The sequence below is a fragment of the Primulina eburnea genome, chromosome 7, assembly GCF_022965805.1.
Source record: "Primulina eburnea isolate SZY01 chromosome 7, ASM2296580v1, whole genome shotgun sequence".
Classification (NCBI taxonomy): Eukaryota; Viridiplantae; Streptophyta; class Magnoliopsida; order Lamiales; family Gesneriaceae; genus Primulina; species Primulina eburnea.
In genome coordinates, this window is record NC_133107.1 from 8607887 (window position 1) to 8622039 (window position 14153).

Here is a 14153-nt window from a genome sequence, read left to right on the forward strand (position 1 = left end):
AATTTAAATGATAATATCTTGGTTTACTTATTTGTAGATTATGAGATATTGCTTGATTTAATTCTAGATGATAATAACTTGATTGATTTATATCTAGATATTATATGATTTGTTTTTAATATGATTTTTATCTCCATGATATTCTATCCATGTTTAAAAGAGTGTTATCCCTAATGAAAATATTTTTTCCATATTTTGTAGGACTCTTCTATTGAATAACTTTTAGGTCAAGCCATATATATAAATATGAGAAGTCTTATAGCCGTACTTGGGGCTTTTTAGGGAGAGAGAGAAGAAGAGGTTTTAAAGAGGAGAGGCATGAGGTTTTGGAGTGTGTTCTTTTGTGTCTTCATGAGCTTTCTCGTGTGTGATCTCTGCGTGGTTTTCCGTGGACTTAGTGCATAGTCCTTTTACAGAGATTACTGAAGAATATTTTAATGTTGAAGACTTTGTGTGATTGAGTCACAGACTTTGCCGTGTTGCCGATTGGTTTTGCCAACACTCAAGAACAACACTGACGCAGAGTGTTGATCGAAGAGTGTCGTCGTTTGGTTTTAAGCAACACGCTTTTTTATTTTATGCATCTAGTTTTTATGTGGTTTGTTTTGATACATTTTTAATTCCTTGGAATGTCAAGGAATTTGGTTTTGTTTTATCACTAGTATTGTTTTGATGTAAACGATTTACATAATTTTTCTAGTGAATTTTTTGACATGAGGCATCGCACAAGTATTCGTACTTGTGCATAATTTAAATCTGGTGTTAATTTATTAAAGTTATATTTGTGTTTTAAATACTTAATTTCCGCTGCCGTGTTGTGTACAGTGTTGACAACACCGGACACAACACTAACTTCTGATACACACATTATAATGTTTTTATTTTAATTTCCTATACAACAATTCCTTACAGAAGATATTAAGATCGACACCAGTGGGAAAGATCTACATATTAATCAAGCCGAAGAGTAAGGAAGTGGCATTGAATAGATTGACAACAAAAGTATTTTTCTTAATTCTCACAACTTAATTTTACATATCTCAGGGATATAATACTAGAAAATATTTTACTCTTTTTGCGACATGGCTATAAATTTCTTCCTATTGCTGGAAATATTAGCAAACCCAACTTGGGAATGGATTATATATGATTCTGCAAATGCATTATTGGAACTGCAGCTTCCACAGACATGAATGGCAGGTGACATATAATTTAATATATTTTTAATTTATGCACGTGATTTTATGGTAAACGATAACTTGGGGTTTTTTTGATCCCACGAAGATTGATGAGGTTCGCTAATCATGCAAGAATCTCACTTTTTGTCCGTATATCAACCGGTATGTATGTCACATGCAGAAATATTATGAAATATGTCATGTACGCTGGTTGGTCTAGACAGGATTCTCCGAAGAATTCTAATATGACATCAAATACATTAGCAATGTGCGACACCGTATCAGACGATAAAATTAATTTGCAAAAAAGAAAACGAAAAACAAAGTTGTTGCATTTGAAAATAAAATGTTATATATGTGTGTGTAGGTACCGATAGACATGGTGAAAAGTACAATTATTGCAAAGTACGGATTTCAGAGAAGCCAAACCTGAATGTATACCCTGTGGAATCTGGTGAAAAAAACCCTTTGCGAATAGGTGACATTTTCGAACCAATTAAGTTGTGAATTCGAAATGCGAAATCAATATGATCATTAGGAAAATAAAGTTTTTTTCAACAATTTTAATGACTTATCTGAGTACACCCAACACGAGATATGAAAGCATCACCACCAGTCTAGCGCAGTCGAGACAGATGAAAAAGCTGATAAAAAACAATGCAAAGCGAAGATTGCTCGCGCCCAGCAACTTCGAAAGACATGTGAATTTGTTCGATTCATGAAAGCGATGTAGTTTTGTGGATTGACTGAATTTTTTTATACACATGGGAAATACTCAGAAATGATTGGTAGAAAGTCCAAGAAGAGCTGCTTAATTAGCTTTGAAATCGATGTGACAAAAATAGACTGGAGAAAGTATCTTCAAGAAATTCACATTCCCGGATTGATAAAATATATATTTAATAATCACAAAAATATGTCTGAATAGATAACATGTGCCTGTTTAAATTTACCAGAGAAATTAACACATGCAATGCACTTCATAACATTAGTTTTTATTAAAAAATAATTATACAATTGAACTGTTATGTCAATATTTGAGTTTTCGTATTTGGAGTTTCATATTAATTTATAATATATCTTTTGCCACGCCCCGTTCGAAGTGTTTTTGTGAGAACCTGAATTTCCAGCAGCTAAAAATGTTTCAGTAGCCATCAAAATTTCAGCAGCAACTCATATTTCAGAAGTTGGTATTTTTTCAGCAGACATATATTTCCAGCAGACAGAATCCAGCAGCAGAAGAATGAGAAAACAACAACAGCAGAAGAGCGAGGAAGCAGCAGACAGTTACGAATTCAGCTTAGACTTGTAACTGAAGCATTTAACACGAAATAAAGATAGTTGATGTCAGATTATGGCCTTTAATTGGTAAGCTAACAGTCAGAATTTCACCTATAAATATCACCCTCAAACATCTGAATTGGTTTACCAAAATCTTGAGTTATCACTTGAAATTAGAGCTAAGAGAGTACATTTTCGAAGCTGTAAAATCCAGTAGCAAGGCAAGCAGATTTCCAGATTTCAACCGTAAAATCCAGTAGCAAGGCAAGCAGATTTCCAGACTTCAACCGAAATTCTTTAGCAAATTACTTTAAGCGGGCTTATGTATAATATCTTGAAATCCAGTTTGTTGATTTATGTTTTAAAGCAAAGTTTCTTTATGATCGATTTCTGATATCTGAATTTTGAAGCACTGAAACTTAGTGAACTAATGGTAGGAATATATATTCTGAACATTACTGATTACTGATTACTGGCCTCACCCCTTAGAGGAGAGAACATATAGGGGACTGATATCAGTTTAGCCATGAAATTCACGAACGTGCTCAGTGCTTATTTGATAAACTTCTGATTTCCGATCACTGAATACTGATTACTGATTTCTGAACACTGAACACTGATTTCTGTTATGAAAATAAGAATTTCTGTATTTTTTTGTATTACTGTTCTGTATGAAAATGATTTCGAAAACTGGGAGTTATTCCCGCCCCCGCTTACTGAGTGACAACCATATCACTCACCCACCAAAACATCTCGGATAAGAACGATGAAGAAAGGCTAGAAGAAGAGGAGCAGATCCAGTTCTGGCTGGTGAAGAAGATTGTTATTTCTCAGTTTTATTTATGTTGTTTTCCGTTGCGTCTGTAAGACATTGTGATGTCTGGTTTGTTTTACATTTCCGCTGTAAAACATTAATTATTCGAGCTTATATCAGACATTGAAATATTCAGTATTTATGAATAAAAGACTGGTTTTTGAATTTCGTACTTCTGAGGCTTATTGTTTTCGAATGTAAATTTGAGAGCAACGCCGGTGTCAACCAACCCCCGTCTCGGGGAGTGACAATTTTACACTGACGTTGTTTGAAAGATGAAATCTGAAAAACAACAAGTCTCGTAGTTCAGTATAAACTAGACCAACAATTTCATAAATGGTTCGTAAATAACTTGTCATTACAAAAAAAATTCATAAGAACAAAATACAATTACGGAAACGTTTTGCAACTTAAATAAAATTGAAATAATAGAACTAAAATCTTATACTTGAAAACATCTTCTTCATCATCCACAAAAACATAGATGTTCCTTAATTTCCAATTGTTCTTCATCTTTATCTGAGAAGCGAGCAAGGGTGAGTGTTTTTTGAAACACTCGGTAAGTGAGGGCCGATCGAACACAATATATATAATAAATACATATGATTTTTTTTTAAAAAAAACTTACGTTGACAGAACATATTTGTTGGGATCGGTTAAGGGGGTAATATCGTTGAGCTATAATAGCTCGGTTCTTGAAATATTGAACACCGATGAATTAAATCGAGTTTGATATGAAATCAAGCGGAAAACACTCGAAATAATCCTTCGTAGAAACCGAATAAATATTTTATAAACCATTTAAGATATATGCAAGTTGAATGAGTAAAAAGATTTTCGGTTGAAGCATTTTATCAAACACTTGGTATGCAATATTTTGGTATTTGAAGAACACATAAAATGCTTCAACAATGCATCTTTAAAACTAATGGAAATGATAAGTAAATGCAATAAACAAATAGACACGAATTTGTTTATGGATGTTCGGAGATTTCAAACACTCCTACGTCACCTCTTCTTCCCCTTGGGAAGGATTCACTAGAAGACTTTGATTCATACAACTCTTTGTACAAACCCGATCCGGAAGGGCAGCACCCAACTAGAACTCCTAGCACTCAAGATTGTAGGCAGCACCTCACAATCAGCATATTGTTTAATGTCTCATATGCAAAGACTACATACACAAGTTTTACGTCTTTGTGCGAGACTCACTCAACTAAACTTGTAAACTCAACTCTCTCATATATGTGTGAGTGATTGTGTGTGTGTGTGGAATTTATCTTTTACAGTGCACATCTCAAATGTATCCTCACACAAGGGCTTGTGCTCTCAACTAGCTGATTTCTTCATGCTAACTGCCCATGCTTTGAATCCCCTTCCAAAGCTATTGTTTGATTTTCAATATGTTGTATTTATAAGCCCCAACATTGATATATACAAAACATAATCATATAAAACTAAAATTCATCTTATTTTACGTGACTTAATGATTAGTCCCTAATTTATTGCTCTAAGGGACGAGATCGTGACACAATTATAATCTAACTGTATAGGGATCATATCATAACATATTTCAGAATTCTTTCTCCATTTAAAACTTGAATCATAACAGTGTCCTGAAAAAATTATAATACAACACATAGAAGAAGGAGACATGCTCGATCGATTTAATACATATATTTATATTTGAGAACATAAGTCAACGCACATGTTTTTCTTAGAACAGATTTGCATGAAACTCAAACTTGAATAAAACTCAATACTTCGAGTGCTGCATGCCTCCATCTTTCTCGAAAATATGTGTATGTTTTGTTTGAACCTCTGCTGGGGAATTGGGTAGCACGGGAATTAACATATTATATTACACACAAACATGTATCGCAATCCCTAAAGTAAATAAAATGTCCAGAACCTCTCTCGGGGAATTGGGTAGCACGGGAATTTCCCTGGCCAATGTTTCCATTCTGTGGACGTGGCTGAATTCAATTGGCTGTGGGCGCCTCAAATTTTTTACACGTGCGGTCGTTAGATGTGGTGGACGAGGAGAATCGAAATCACGTATCTTGCCGACTCGAGTTTGTAATTACACCTTCATTTTCTATTATTTACAGCAACGCCATTTTGCTCTTTTTCCACGATTTTATCGATATAATATATACTATATTTTATTATTAAATTCCATACACTTAAAATAATTAACTTTGATGTTATAATAAAGGTAATTTGTAGAAAAATACATCTGTCTAAAATTTATTTAAGATTCAGTACTCAACAGTTTTTTTTTTGTATTTTAGTACCTGACAAAAGACCAACTTAGTTTTTAGTACATATTTCATGCATTTTTACATTTTTACCCTTTTAATTAATAAAAAAGTATATAAATACTTATTTTTGTTGGACATCTTCTCTTTCCACTCATCAATCCCGATGCATTTGGATGACATGTATATTTAATTTAAATGTTTTTTATTAAAAAAAACAAATTCACAACTAATTGAATTTTTTGAAATACTTAGTTTTACTTGTGAAATACTTAATTTCAATTTTAAAATACTTGATTCAGTAAATGAAATACTCAGAATGTTTATTAAAAACTGGATATTCGAACATGCATTTAAAAAAAAAAACAAATTCGCAACTAATTGAATTTTTTGAAATACTTAGTTTTACTTGTAAAATACTTAATTTCAATTTTAAAATAATTGATTTAGTAAATGAAATACTCAGAATGTGTATTAAAAACCTGGATATTCGAGTATGCATTTTTAAAAAAAACTTTTCGCAACTAATTGAATTTTTGAAATACTTAGTTTTACTTATGAAATACTTAATTTAAATTTTAAAATACTTGATTTAGAAAATGAAATACTCAGAATGTGTATTAAAAAGCAGGATATTCGAATATGCATTTAAAAAAAAAAACAGATTCGTAACTAACTGATTTTTTTGAAATACTTAGTTTTACTTGTGAAATACTTAATTTTAATTTTAAAACTACTTGATTTAGAAAATGAAATACTCAGAATGTGTATTAAAAACTGGATATTCGAATATGCATTTAAAAAAAAAAAACAAATTCGCAACTAATTGAATTTTTGAAATACTTAATTTTACTTGTTAAATACTTTATTTTAATTTTAAAATACTTTTTTTAGTAAATGAAATACTCAGAATGTGTATTAAAAAGCTGGATATTCGAATATGCATTTAAAAAAAAACAAATTCACAACTAATTGAATTTTTTGAAATACTTAATTTTACTTATGAAATATTTAATTTAAATTTTAAAGTACTTGATTTAGTAAATGAAATACTCAGAATGTGTATTAAAAATCTGGATATTCGAATATGAATTAAAAAAAAATCGCAACTAATTGAATTTTTTGAAATACTTCGTTTTACTTATGAAATACTTAATTTTAATTTTAAAATACTTGATTTAGTAAATGAAATACTCAGAATGTGTATTAAAAACCTAGATATTCTAGTATGCATTAAAAAAAACAAATTCGCAACTAATTGAATTTTTTGAAATACTTAGTTTTAATTATAAAATATTTAATTTAAATTTTAAAATATTCGATTTAGTAAATGAAATACTCAGAATGCGTATTAAAAAGCTGGATATTCGAATATGCATTTAAAAAAAATCGCAACTAATTGAATTTTTTGAAATACTTAGTTTTACTTATTAAATACTTAATTTTAATTTTAAAATACTTGATTTAGTAAATGAAATACTCAGAATGTGTATTAAAAACTGGATATTCGAATATGCATTTAAAAAAAACAAATTCGCAACTAATTGAAATTTTTGAAATACTTAGTTTTACTTGTGAAATAATTAATTTCAATTTTAAAATACTTGATTTTGTAAATGAAATACTCAGAATGTGTATTAAAAAACTGGATATTCGAATATGCTTTTAAAAAAAATCGCAACTAATTGAATTTTTTGAAATACTTAGTTTTACTTATGAAATACTTAATTTTAATTTTAAAATATTTGATTTAGTAAATGAAATACTCACAATGTGTATTTAAAAACTGGATATTCGAATATACAACGCAAATTCACCAAATGCTTGCATTTTCATCCAAGATCCATTTGGATGATATGTTTATTTCATTTAATTATTTTTTTATTGTTAAAAATACAAATTCGCAACTAAGCATTGAACTTTGTCAAGTACCTAGTTTTACTTGCGAAATACCTAATTTCAATTTTAAAATACTTGATTTGGTAAATGAGATACTCAGAATGAGTATTAAAATACTGAAAATTCGAATATGCAACGTAAGTTCACCAAATGCTCGCATTCTATCCAAGATGCATTTGGATGACATGTTCATTTTATTTATATATTTTCTTTATTTTTTTTTAAAAAAAATTCGCAACTAAGCATTGAACTTTTTCAAGTACTTAGTTTTGCTTGCGAAATAATTAATTTCAGTTTTAAAATACTTGATTTGTTAAATGAGATACTCATAATGAGTATTAAAATACTGGATATTCGAATATGCAGCGTAAGTTCACCAAGTGCTCACGTTTCCATCCAAGATGCATTTGGATGACATGTTCAAGGACTTTTCAACAGCCACAAAGCTTTGAAAAAGAAAAAAAGGCTTAGAGCGAAGATTTGAAGATTTCCGGACAATGTTCTTCGAAAGAATATCCCGTGATAGGAACAAGTAACTTAATCCGTGGATTTAAAATTTACAGATAAATATGAAGTCGGATATACGTCGATAGTCATAGTTCAGTAGGTCGAAAGCTAGTGGATTTAATAAAACGACATGCAATTCATCCTTGATAAATAATTAAAGAGACTTAATTACTTCACTGAGTTGAATTAGTTTGGCATAGGTTGAGAGGGCGTGTTCAATTGGATATGAAATATCGTCGAAAGCATAGATCATTGTCGAACGAATTAAGTAGATTAGCGAGGGGTAAATGAAATACTTAGAATGTTGTATTAAAATACTGTATATTCGAATATGTAACGTAAGTTCACCAAATGCTCGCATTTCCTTCCAAGATGTATTTGGATGACATGTTCATTACATTTTAAAATACTTGATTTAGTAAATGAAATACTCAGAATGTGTATTAAAAAACTGGATATTCGAATATTCATTTAAAAAAAAAAACAAATTCGCAACTAATTGAATTTTTTGAAATACTTAGTTTTACTTGTGAAATACTTAATTTTAATTTTAAAATACTTGATTTAATAAATGAAATACTCAGAATGTGTATTAAAAACTGGATATTCGAATATGCATTTAAAAAAAACAAATTCGCAACTAATTGAATTTTTTGAAATACTTAGTTTTACTTGTAAAATAATTAATTTCAATTTTAAAATACTTGAGTTTGTAAATGAAATACTCAAAATGTGTATTAAAAAACTATATATTCGAATATACATTTAAAAAAAATCTCAACTAATTGAATTTTTTGAAATACTTACTTTACTTGTGAAATACTTAATTTTAATTTTAAAATACTTGATTTAGTAAATGAAATACTCATAATGTGTATTAAAAACTGGATATTCGAATATGCAGTTTAAAAAAAACAAATTCGCAACTAATTGAATTTTTTAAAATACTTAGTTTTACTTGTGAAATAATTAATTTCAATTTTAAAATATTTGATTTTGTAAATGAAATACTCAGAATGTGTATTAAAAAACTGGATATTCGAATATGCATTAAAAAAAATCGCAACTAATTGAATTTTTTGAAATACTTAGTTTTACTTATGAAATACTTAATTTTAATTTTAAAATACTTGATTTAGTAAATGAAATACTCAGAATTTGTATAAAAAAACTGGATATTCGAATATACAACGCAAGTTCACCAAATGCTCGCATTTTCATCCAAGATCCATTTGGATGACATGTTCATTTCATTTAATTATTTTTTTTATTGTTAAAAAAACAAATTAGCAACTAAGCATTGAACTTTTTCAAGTACTTAGTTTTACTTGCGAAATACCTAATTTCAATTTTAAAATATTTGATTTGGTAAATGAGATAGTCGGAATGAGTATTAAGATACTGGAAATTCGAATATGCAACGTAAGTTCATCAAATGCTCGTATTCTCTCCAAGATGCATTGGGATGACATGTTCATTTTATTTAGATATTTTCTTTATTTTTTAAAAAAAATTCACAACTAAGCATTGAACATTTTGAAGTTATGCTCGATCACTATGAATTTTACAATGAAAGTTTTGCTCGATCACTAAACATGGAATATTTTGAAGTACTTACTTTTACTTGCGAAATACCTAATTTTAATTTAAAAATACTTGATTTGGTAAATGAGATACTCATAATATGTGATAGAATACTGGATATTCGAATATGCAACGTAAATTCAGTCATGATTGGTTTTTCCAACTAAGATTCATTAGAATACTTATTCATGTCATTTAAAGAAATGAAACAGTTCATTACTGATCGTGGAGTAAGAGTGAGTTGTTTGTAGATCAAAATAAGCACTTACTTTTAACAAAAATATAGCAGCATACTTGTCCCGGAGTAAAAGTAAGTTCTTAATTTGTATACCGAAATAAATTGTTATTTTTATTTCATGAGAAATGATGAGCAATGTATTTGTTAAAATTTCATTTGCATTGAAATTGCATCATAATGCATATTCGAATATCCAGTATTTTATAATCTATTTTAAGTATCTCATTTATGAAATCAAGTAATTTGAAACTAAAATTAGTACTTATCCAGTATTTTAATACACATTCTGAATATCTCATTTACCAAATCAAGTATATTAAAATGAAATGAACATGTCATTTAAATGCATCTTGGAAGGAAATGCTAGCATTTGGTGAACTTACGTTACATATTCGAATATCCAGTATTTTAATACAACATTCTAAGTATTTCATTTACTAAATCAGATATTTTAAAATTAAAATTAAGTATTTCATAAGTAAAACTAAGTTTTTCAAAAAATTCAATTAGTTGCGATTTTTTTTAAATGCATATTCGAATATCCAGTTTTTTAATACACAATCTGAGTATTTCATTTACAAAATCAATTATTTTAAAATTGAAATTAATTATTTCACAAGTAAAACTAAGTATTTCAAAAAATTCAATTAGTTGTGAATTTGTTTTTTTAAAATACATATTCGAATATCCTGTTTTTAATACACATTCCGAGTATTTCATTTACTAAATCAAGTATTTTAAAATTAAAATTAAGTATTTCACAAGTAAAACTAAGTATTTCAAAAAATTCAATTAGTTGCGAATTTGTTTTTTTTTTAAATGAATATTCGAATATCCAGTTTTTTAATACACATTCTGAGTATTTCATTTACTAAATCAAGTATTTTAAAATTACAATTAAGTATTTCACAAGTAAAACTAAGTATTTCAAAAAATTCAATTAGTTGCGAATTTGTTTTTTTTTAAATGCATATTCGAATATCCAGCTTTTTAATACACATTCTGAGTATTTCATTTACTAAATCAAGTATTTTAAAATTAAAATTAAGTATTTCACAAGTAAAACTAAGTATTTAAAAAATTCAATTAGTTGCGAAGTCGTTTTTTTTTTTAATGCATATTCGAATATCCAGTTTTTAATACACATTCTGAGTATTTCATTTTCTAAATCAAGTAGTTTTAAAATTAAAATTAAGTATTTTACAAGTAAAACTAAGTATTTCAAAAAATTCAGTTAGTTACGAATTTGTTTTTTTTTTAATGCATATTCGAATTTCCAGCTTTTTAATACACATTCTGAGTATTTCATTTACTAAATCAAGTATTTTAAAATTTAAATTAAGTATTTCATAAGTAAAACTAAGTATTTCAAAAAATTCAATTAATTGCGAAAAGTTTTTTTTTAAAATGCATACTTGAATATCCAGGTTTTTAATACACATTCTGAGTATTTCATTTACTAAATCAAGTATTTGAAAATTGAAATTAATTATTTTACAAGTAAAACTAAGTATTTCAAAAAATTCAATTAGTTGCGAATTTGTTTTTTTTTTTTAAATGCATGTTCGAATATCAAGTTTTTAATAAACATTCTGAGTATTTCATTTACTGAATCAAGTATTTTAAAATTGAAATTAAGCATTTCACAAGTAAAACTAAGTATTTAAAAAAATTCAATTAGCTGTGAATTTGTTTTTTTTAAATAAAAAATATTTAAATTAAATATACATGTCATCCAAATGTATCGGGATTGATGAGTGGAAAGAACAGATGTCCAACAAAATTAAGTATTTATATACTTTTTTATTAATTAAAAGGGTAAAAATGTAAAAATGCATGAAATATGTACTAAAAACTAAGTTGGTCTTTTGTCAGGTACTAAAATACAAAAAAATTGTTGGGTACTGAATCTTAAATAAATCTTGGACAGATGTATTTTTCTACAAATTACCCTTATAATAAATTATATTTTTTTAAAATCAGAAATATATTTATTTTTATTTATCTAATAAATTTTATCTTAATACAATCAGAAATATATTTATTTTTCTTTGATAAAAATCTATTTTAATAAATTTATATATTTTCTCATCACTGTCATATTCATATTTCAAATTTTTAAAACTGCTAAATTATTTTTTTAATCTTTATCTAGATTTTAAAATTTTTAAATGATCATTTCATTCTTAAATAAATATTAAATTAAAAGAAAAATATCACAAATAAATATAATGTTTCTTAACATGAATATTTATGTTTTCTTAAACGAAGAATTTATTTAAATACAAACAAATAACTAGTTATAGAAGTATTAATGAGAATATATATTACCAATCTAATTTGAATAAATTTTAGTGAATTAGATAGAAATCGAGACCCAATTAAATTAAGAAAATTAATGAATCTTTTTTATACTCTTATTTAATATAAAAATAAATATATTCGAAAAAAAGCATTCATAATCTTTGACATGTTTTTATTGGCATTATGATATATTATAAAAAATATTTATTAATAGTATAGTACAAATTCAGAAAAATGAAATAACATAATGCTGAACACATGCCATGATTATGCATGATTGCATGTATGTGCATATACATAATTTCGGGATCAAGAATGATGTATCATAAGTTTGAGACTTTGAAACACGATATCGGGTTTGACACTAAATTGTTACAGTCCCTCGATCTCTTTACTTAAAAAAATGATATATATACATTATAATATCATCATATCTTATATTCATTCGTTTATAGAAAAATAGTAAATCATGCATGTAAAATCATATTAAGAATTCCAGCTATCTTAAGTATTTATAGAGTCACACAAAAATACTTTTTTTAAATCCAAATATACAAACTCTGTGCTGAATAATATCTGTTTCTCTTAAAATTTTGTGAACGACATTGTTTTCGATGTCACAAGGTAAGGGATGATGATTATATATATAGATATATGCTTGAGGATTGTAATAATTACAAAAACATTTATTTAACTTAAAAAGTACATATATCTCTCCTGATAATTATACTATTATTTCAATTATATTTTGTTAATTTTAAAATAACATACACCTCATTTCAGATGTATGTCTATATCACAATTATCTATCCCTCTTGAATATGGAATAACAATGTAGAAAAAAATCTCAGGAAATATGTATGTATTCTAAAATTTAGCCACGGGGAGCCATGTGTAATTTGTAAAGTTAATGGAATTTTATTTATATAATATTAACACTGTTAACTTGAAATTCAAGTTAATTTAAAATATACTTCATATCAAATATAATATTTTATTATTTACTATAAAATTATCATGAAACAAATACAGCTATTAAATTTTATTGTAATTTTATAAGTAGTATTTTATTTATCAAATAATTATCCTTCAATAAAATATTATAATAATTATTTTATTTTATTATATAATTTTATATTTTTCTGTGTGATCATTAAATTATTATTTTAATTATTAATATTATCATCATTATTTTATATATAAAGAAAGTGATTTGTTTATAGCATTATTATTTTCATGATTATTATTCTGATATTTTACTTTTTGTAATTATAATTGTATATTTATAAGCATACAAAATGAAAAGAAATGAGGGAGTGAGAACTGAGAATTATCATTCTCATCTAAAATAGATGGATTGACTATTCTATGAATATGAAAATGATATTTTATGTTTTAATGTTATACTAATTAATCATATGTATAAGAAATGAGATGAGAATGTTTATTCCATTATAACCTCATTCCCTCATAGCAAACATGCTCTTATATTTACATTACCAAATATATTAATCTATTTTCTGGTTGTTTTTGGGGAGATAGTTTGAACTTCATATATTTCAATTATAATTTTATTGTTTACAACGATACAATAGATCAAATTCTAAATTAAGTTACTTATTTATAAATTAGTAAGAAAAAGTAGAATGAATTTCAAATAATACTTTTATTGAACGAACTTTGAGCCTATCTTAATTAACATGCAATATTATATAAACATGTTATAAGTGAATTTGAAATTTATGATCTCAATATTTTAAACAAAAAAATACATTTGAAATATTTTTCTTTAAACCAATCAATCTAAATAAAATCTCTATGAATATAGTATTGCGTGTTATAATTTTATTTTTATTTGTTAATATTTTCCTTATTCATTTGGATAATTGTCATTTTACCTATGCAATTTTAAAATTGTCGTTTTATCATTTGAAAATTTAATGATTACAATAATATATTTATTCTATAATATCGCACCCATTTTTATATATAAACTTGAATAAATTTGAGTAAATTTTTTTTTTTTAAAATACTATATAGTCATACAACACATATACGAAAACAACTGAATAAATCAAAGTTAAAAT

At 26.6% G+C, this 14153-nt stretch overlaps 1 protein-coding gene across 1 annotated transcript; it reads left to right on the forward strand.

The window, feature by feature from the left end:
• Positions 1 to 246: 246 nt before the first annotated feature.
• Positions 247 to 2106, forward strand: LOC140835666 (uncharacterized). Its single transcript, XM_073201066.1, has 3 exons — positions 247 to 264; positions 913 to 1002; positions 1912 to 2106. Exons 1-3 carry the CDS (start codon positions 247 to 249, stop codon positions 2104 to 2106), a joined length of 303 nt encoding a protein of 100 aa, XP_073057167.1.
• The last annotated feature ends 12047 nt before the right edge of the window (positions 2107 to 14153 follow it).

What these genes read in the sequence shown, in the direction of transcription:
- LOC140835666 (XM_073201066.1), top strand. An exon ending in TGAATAGATTGACAACAAAA is followed by an intron (nt 1,003 to 1,911) that starts GTATTTTTCTTA and finishes AAAGCGATGTAG; the next exon opens with TTTTGTGGATTGACTGAATT.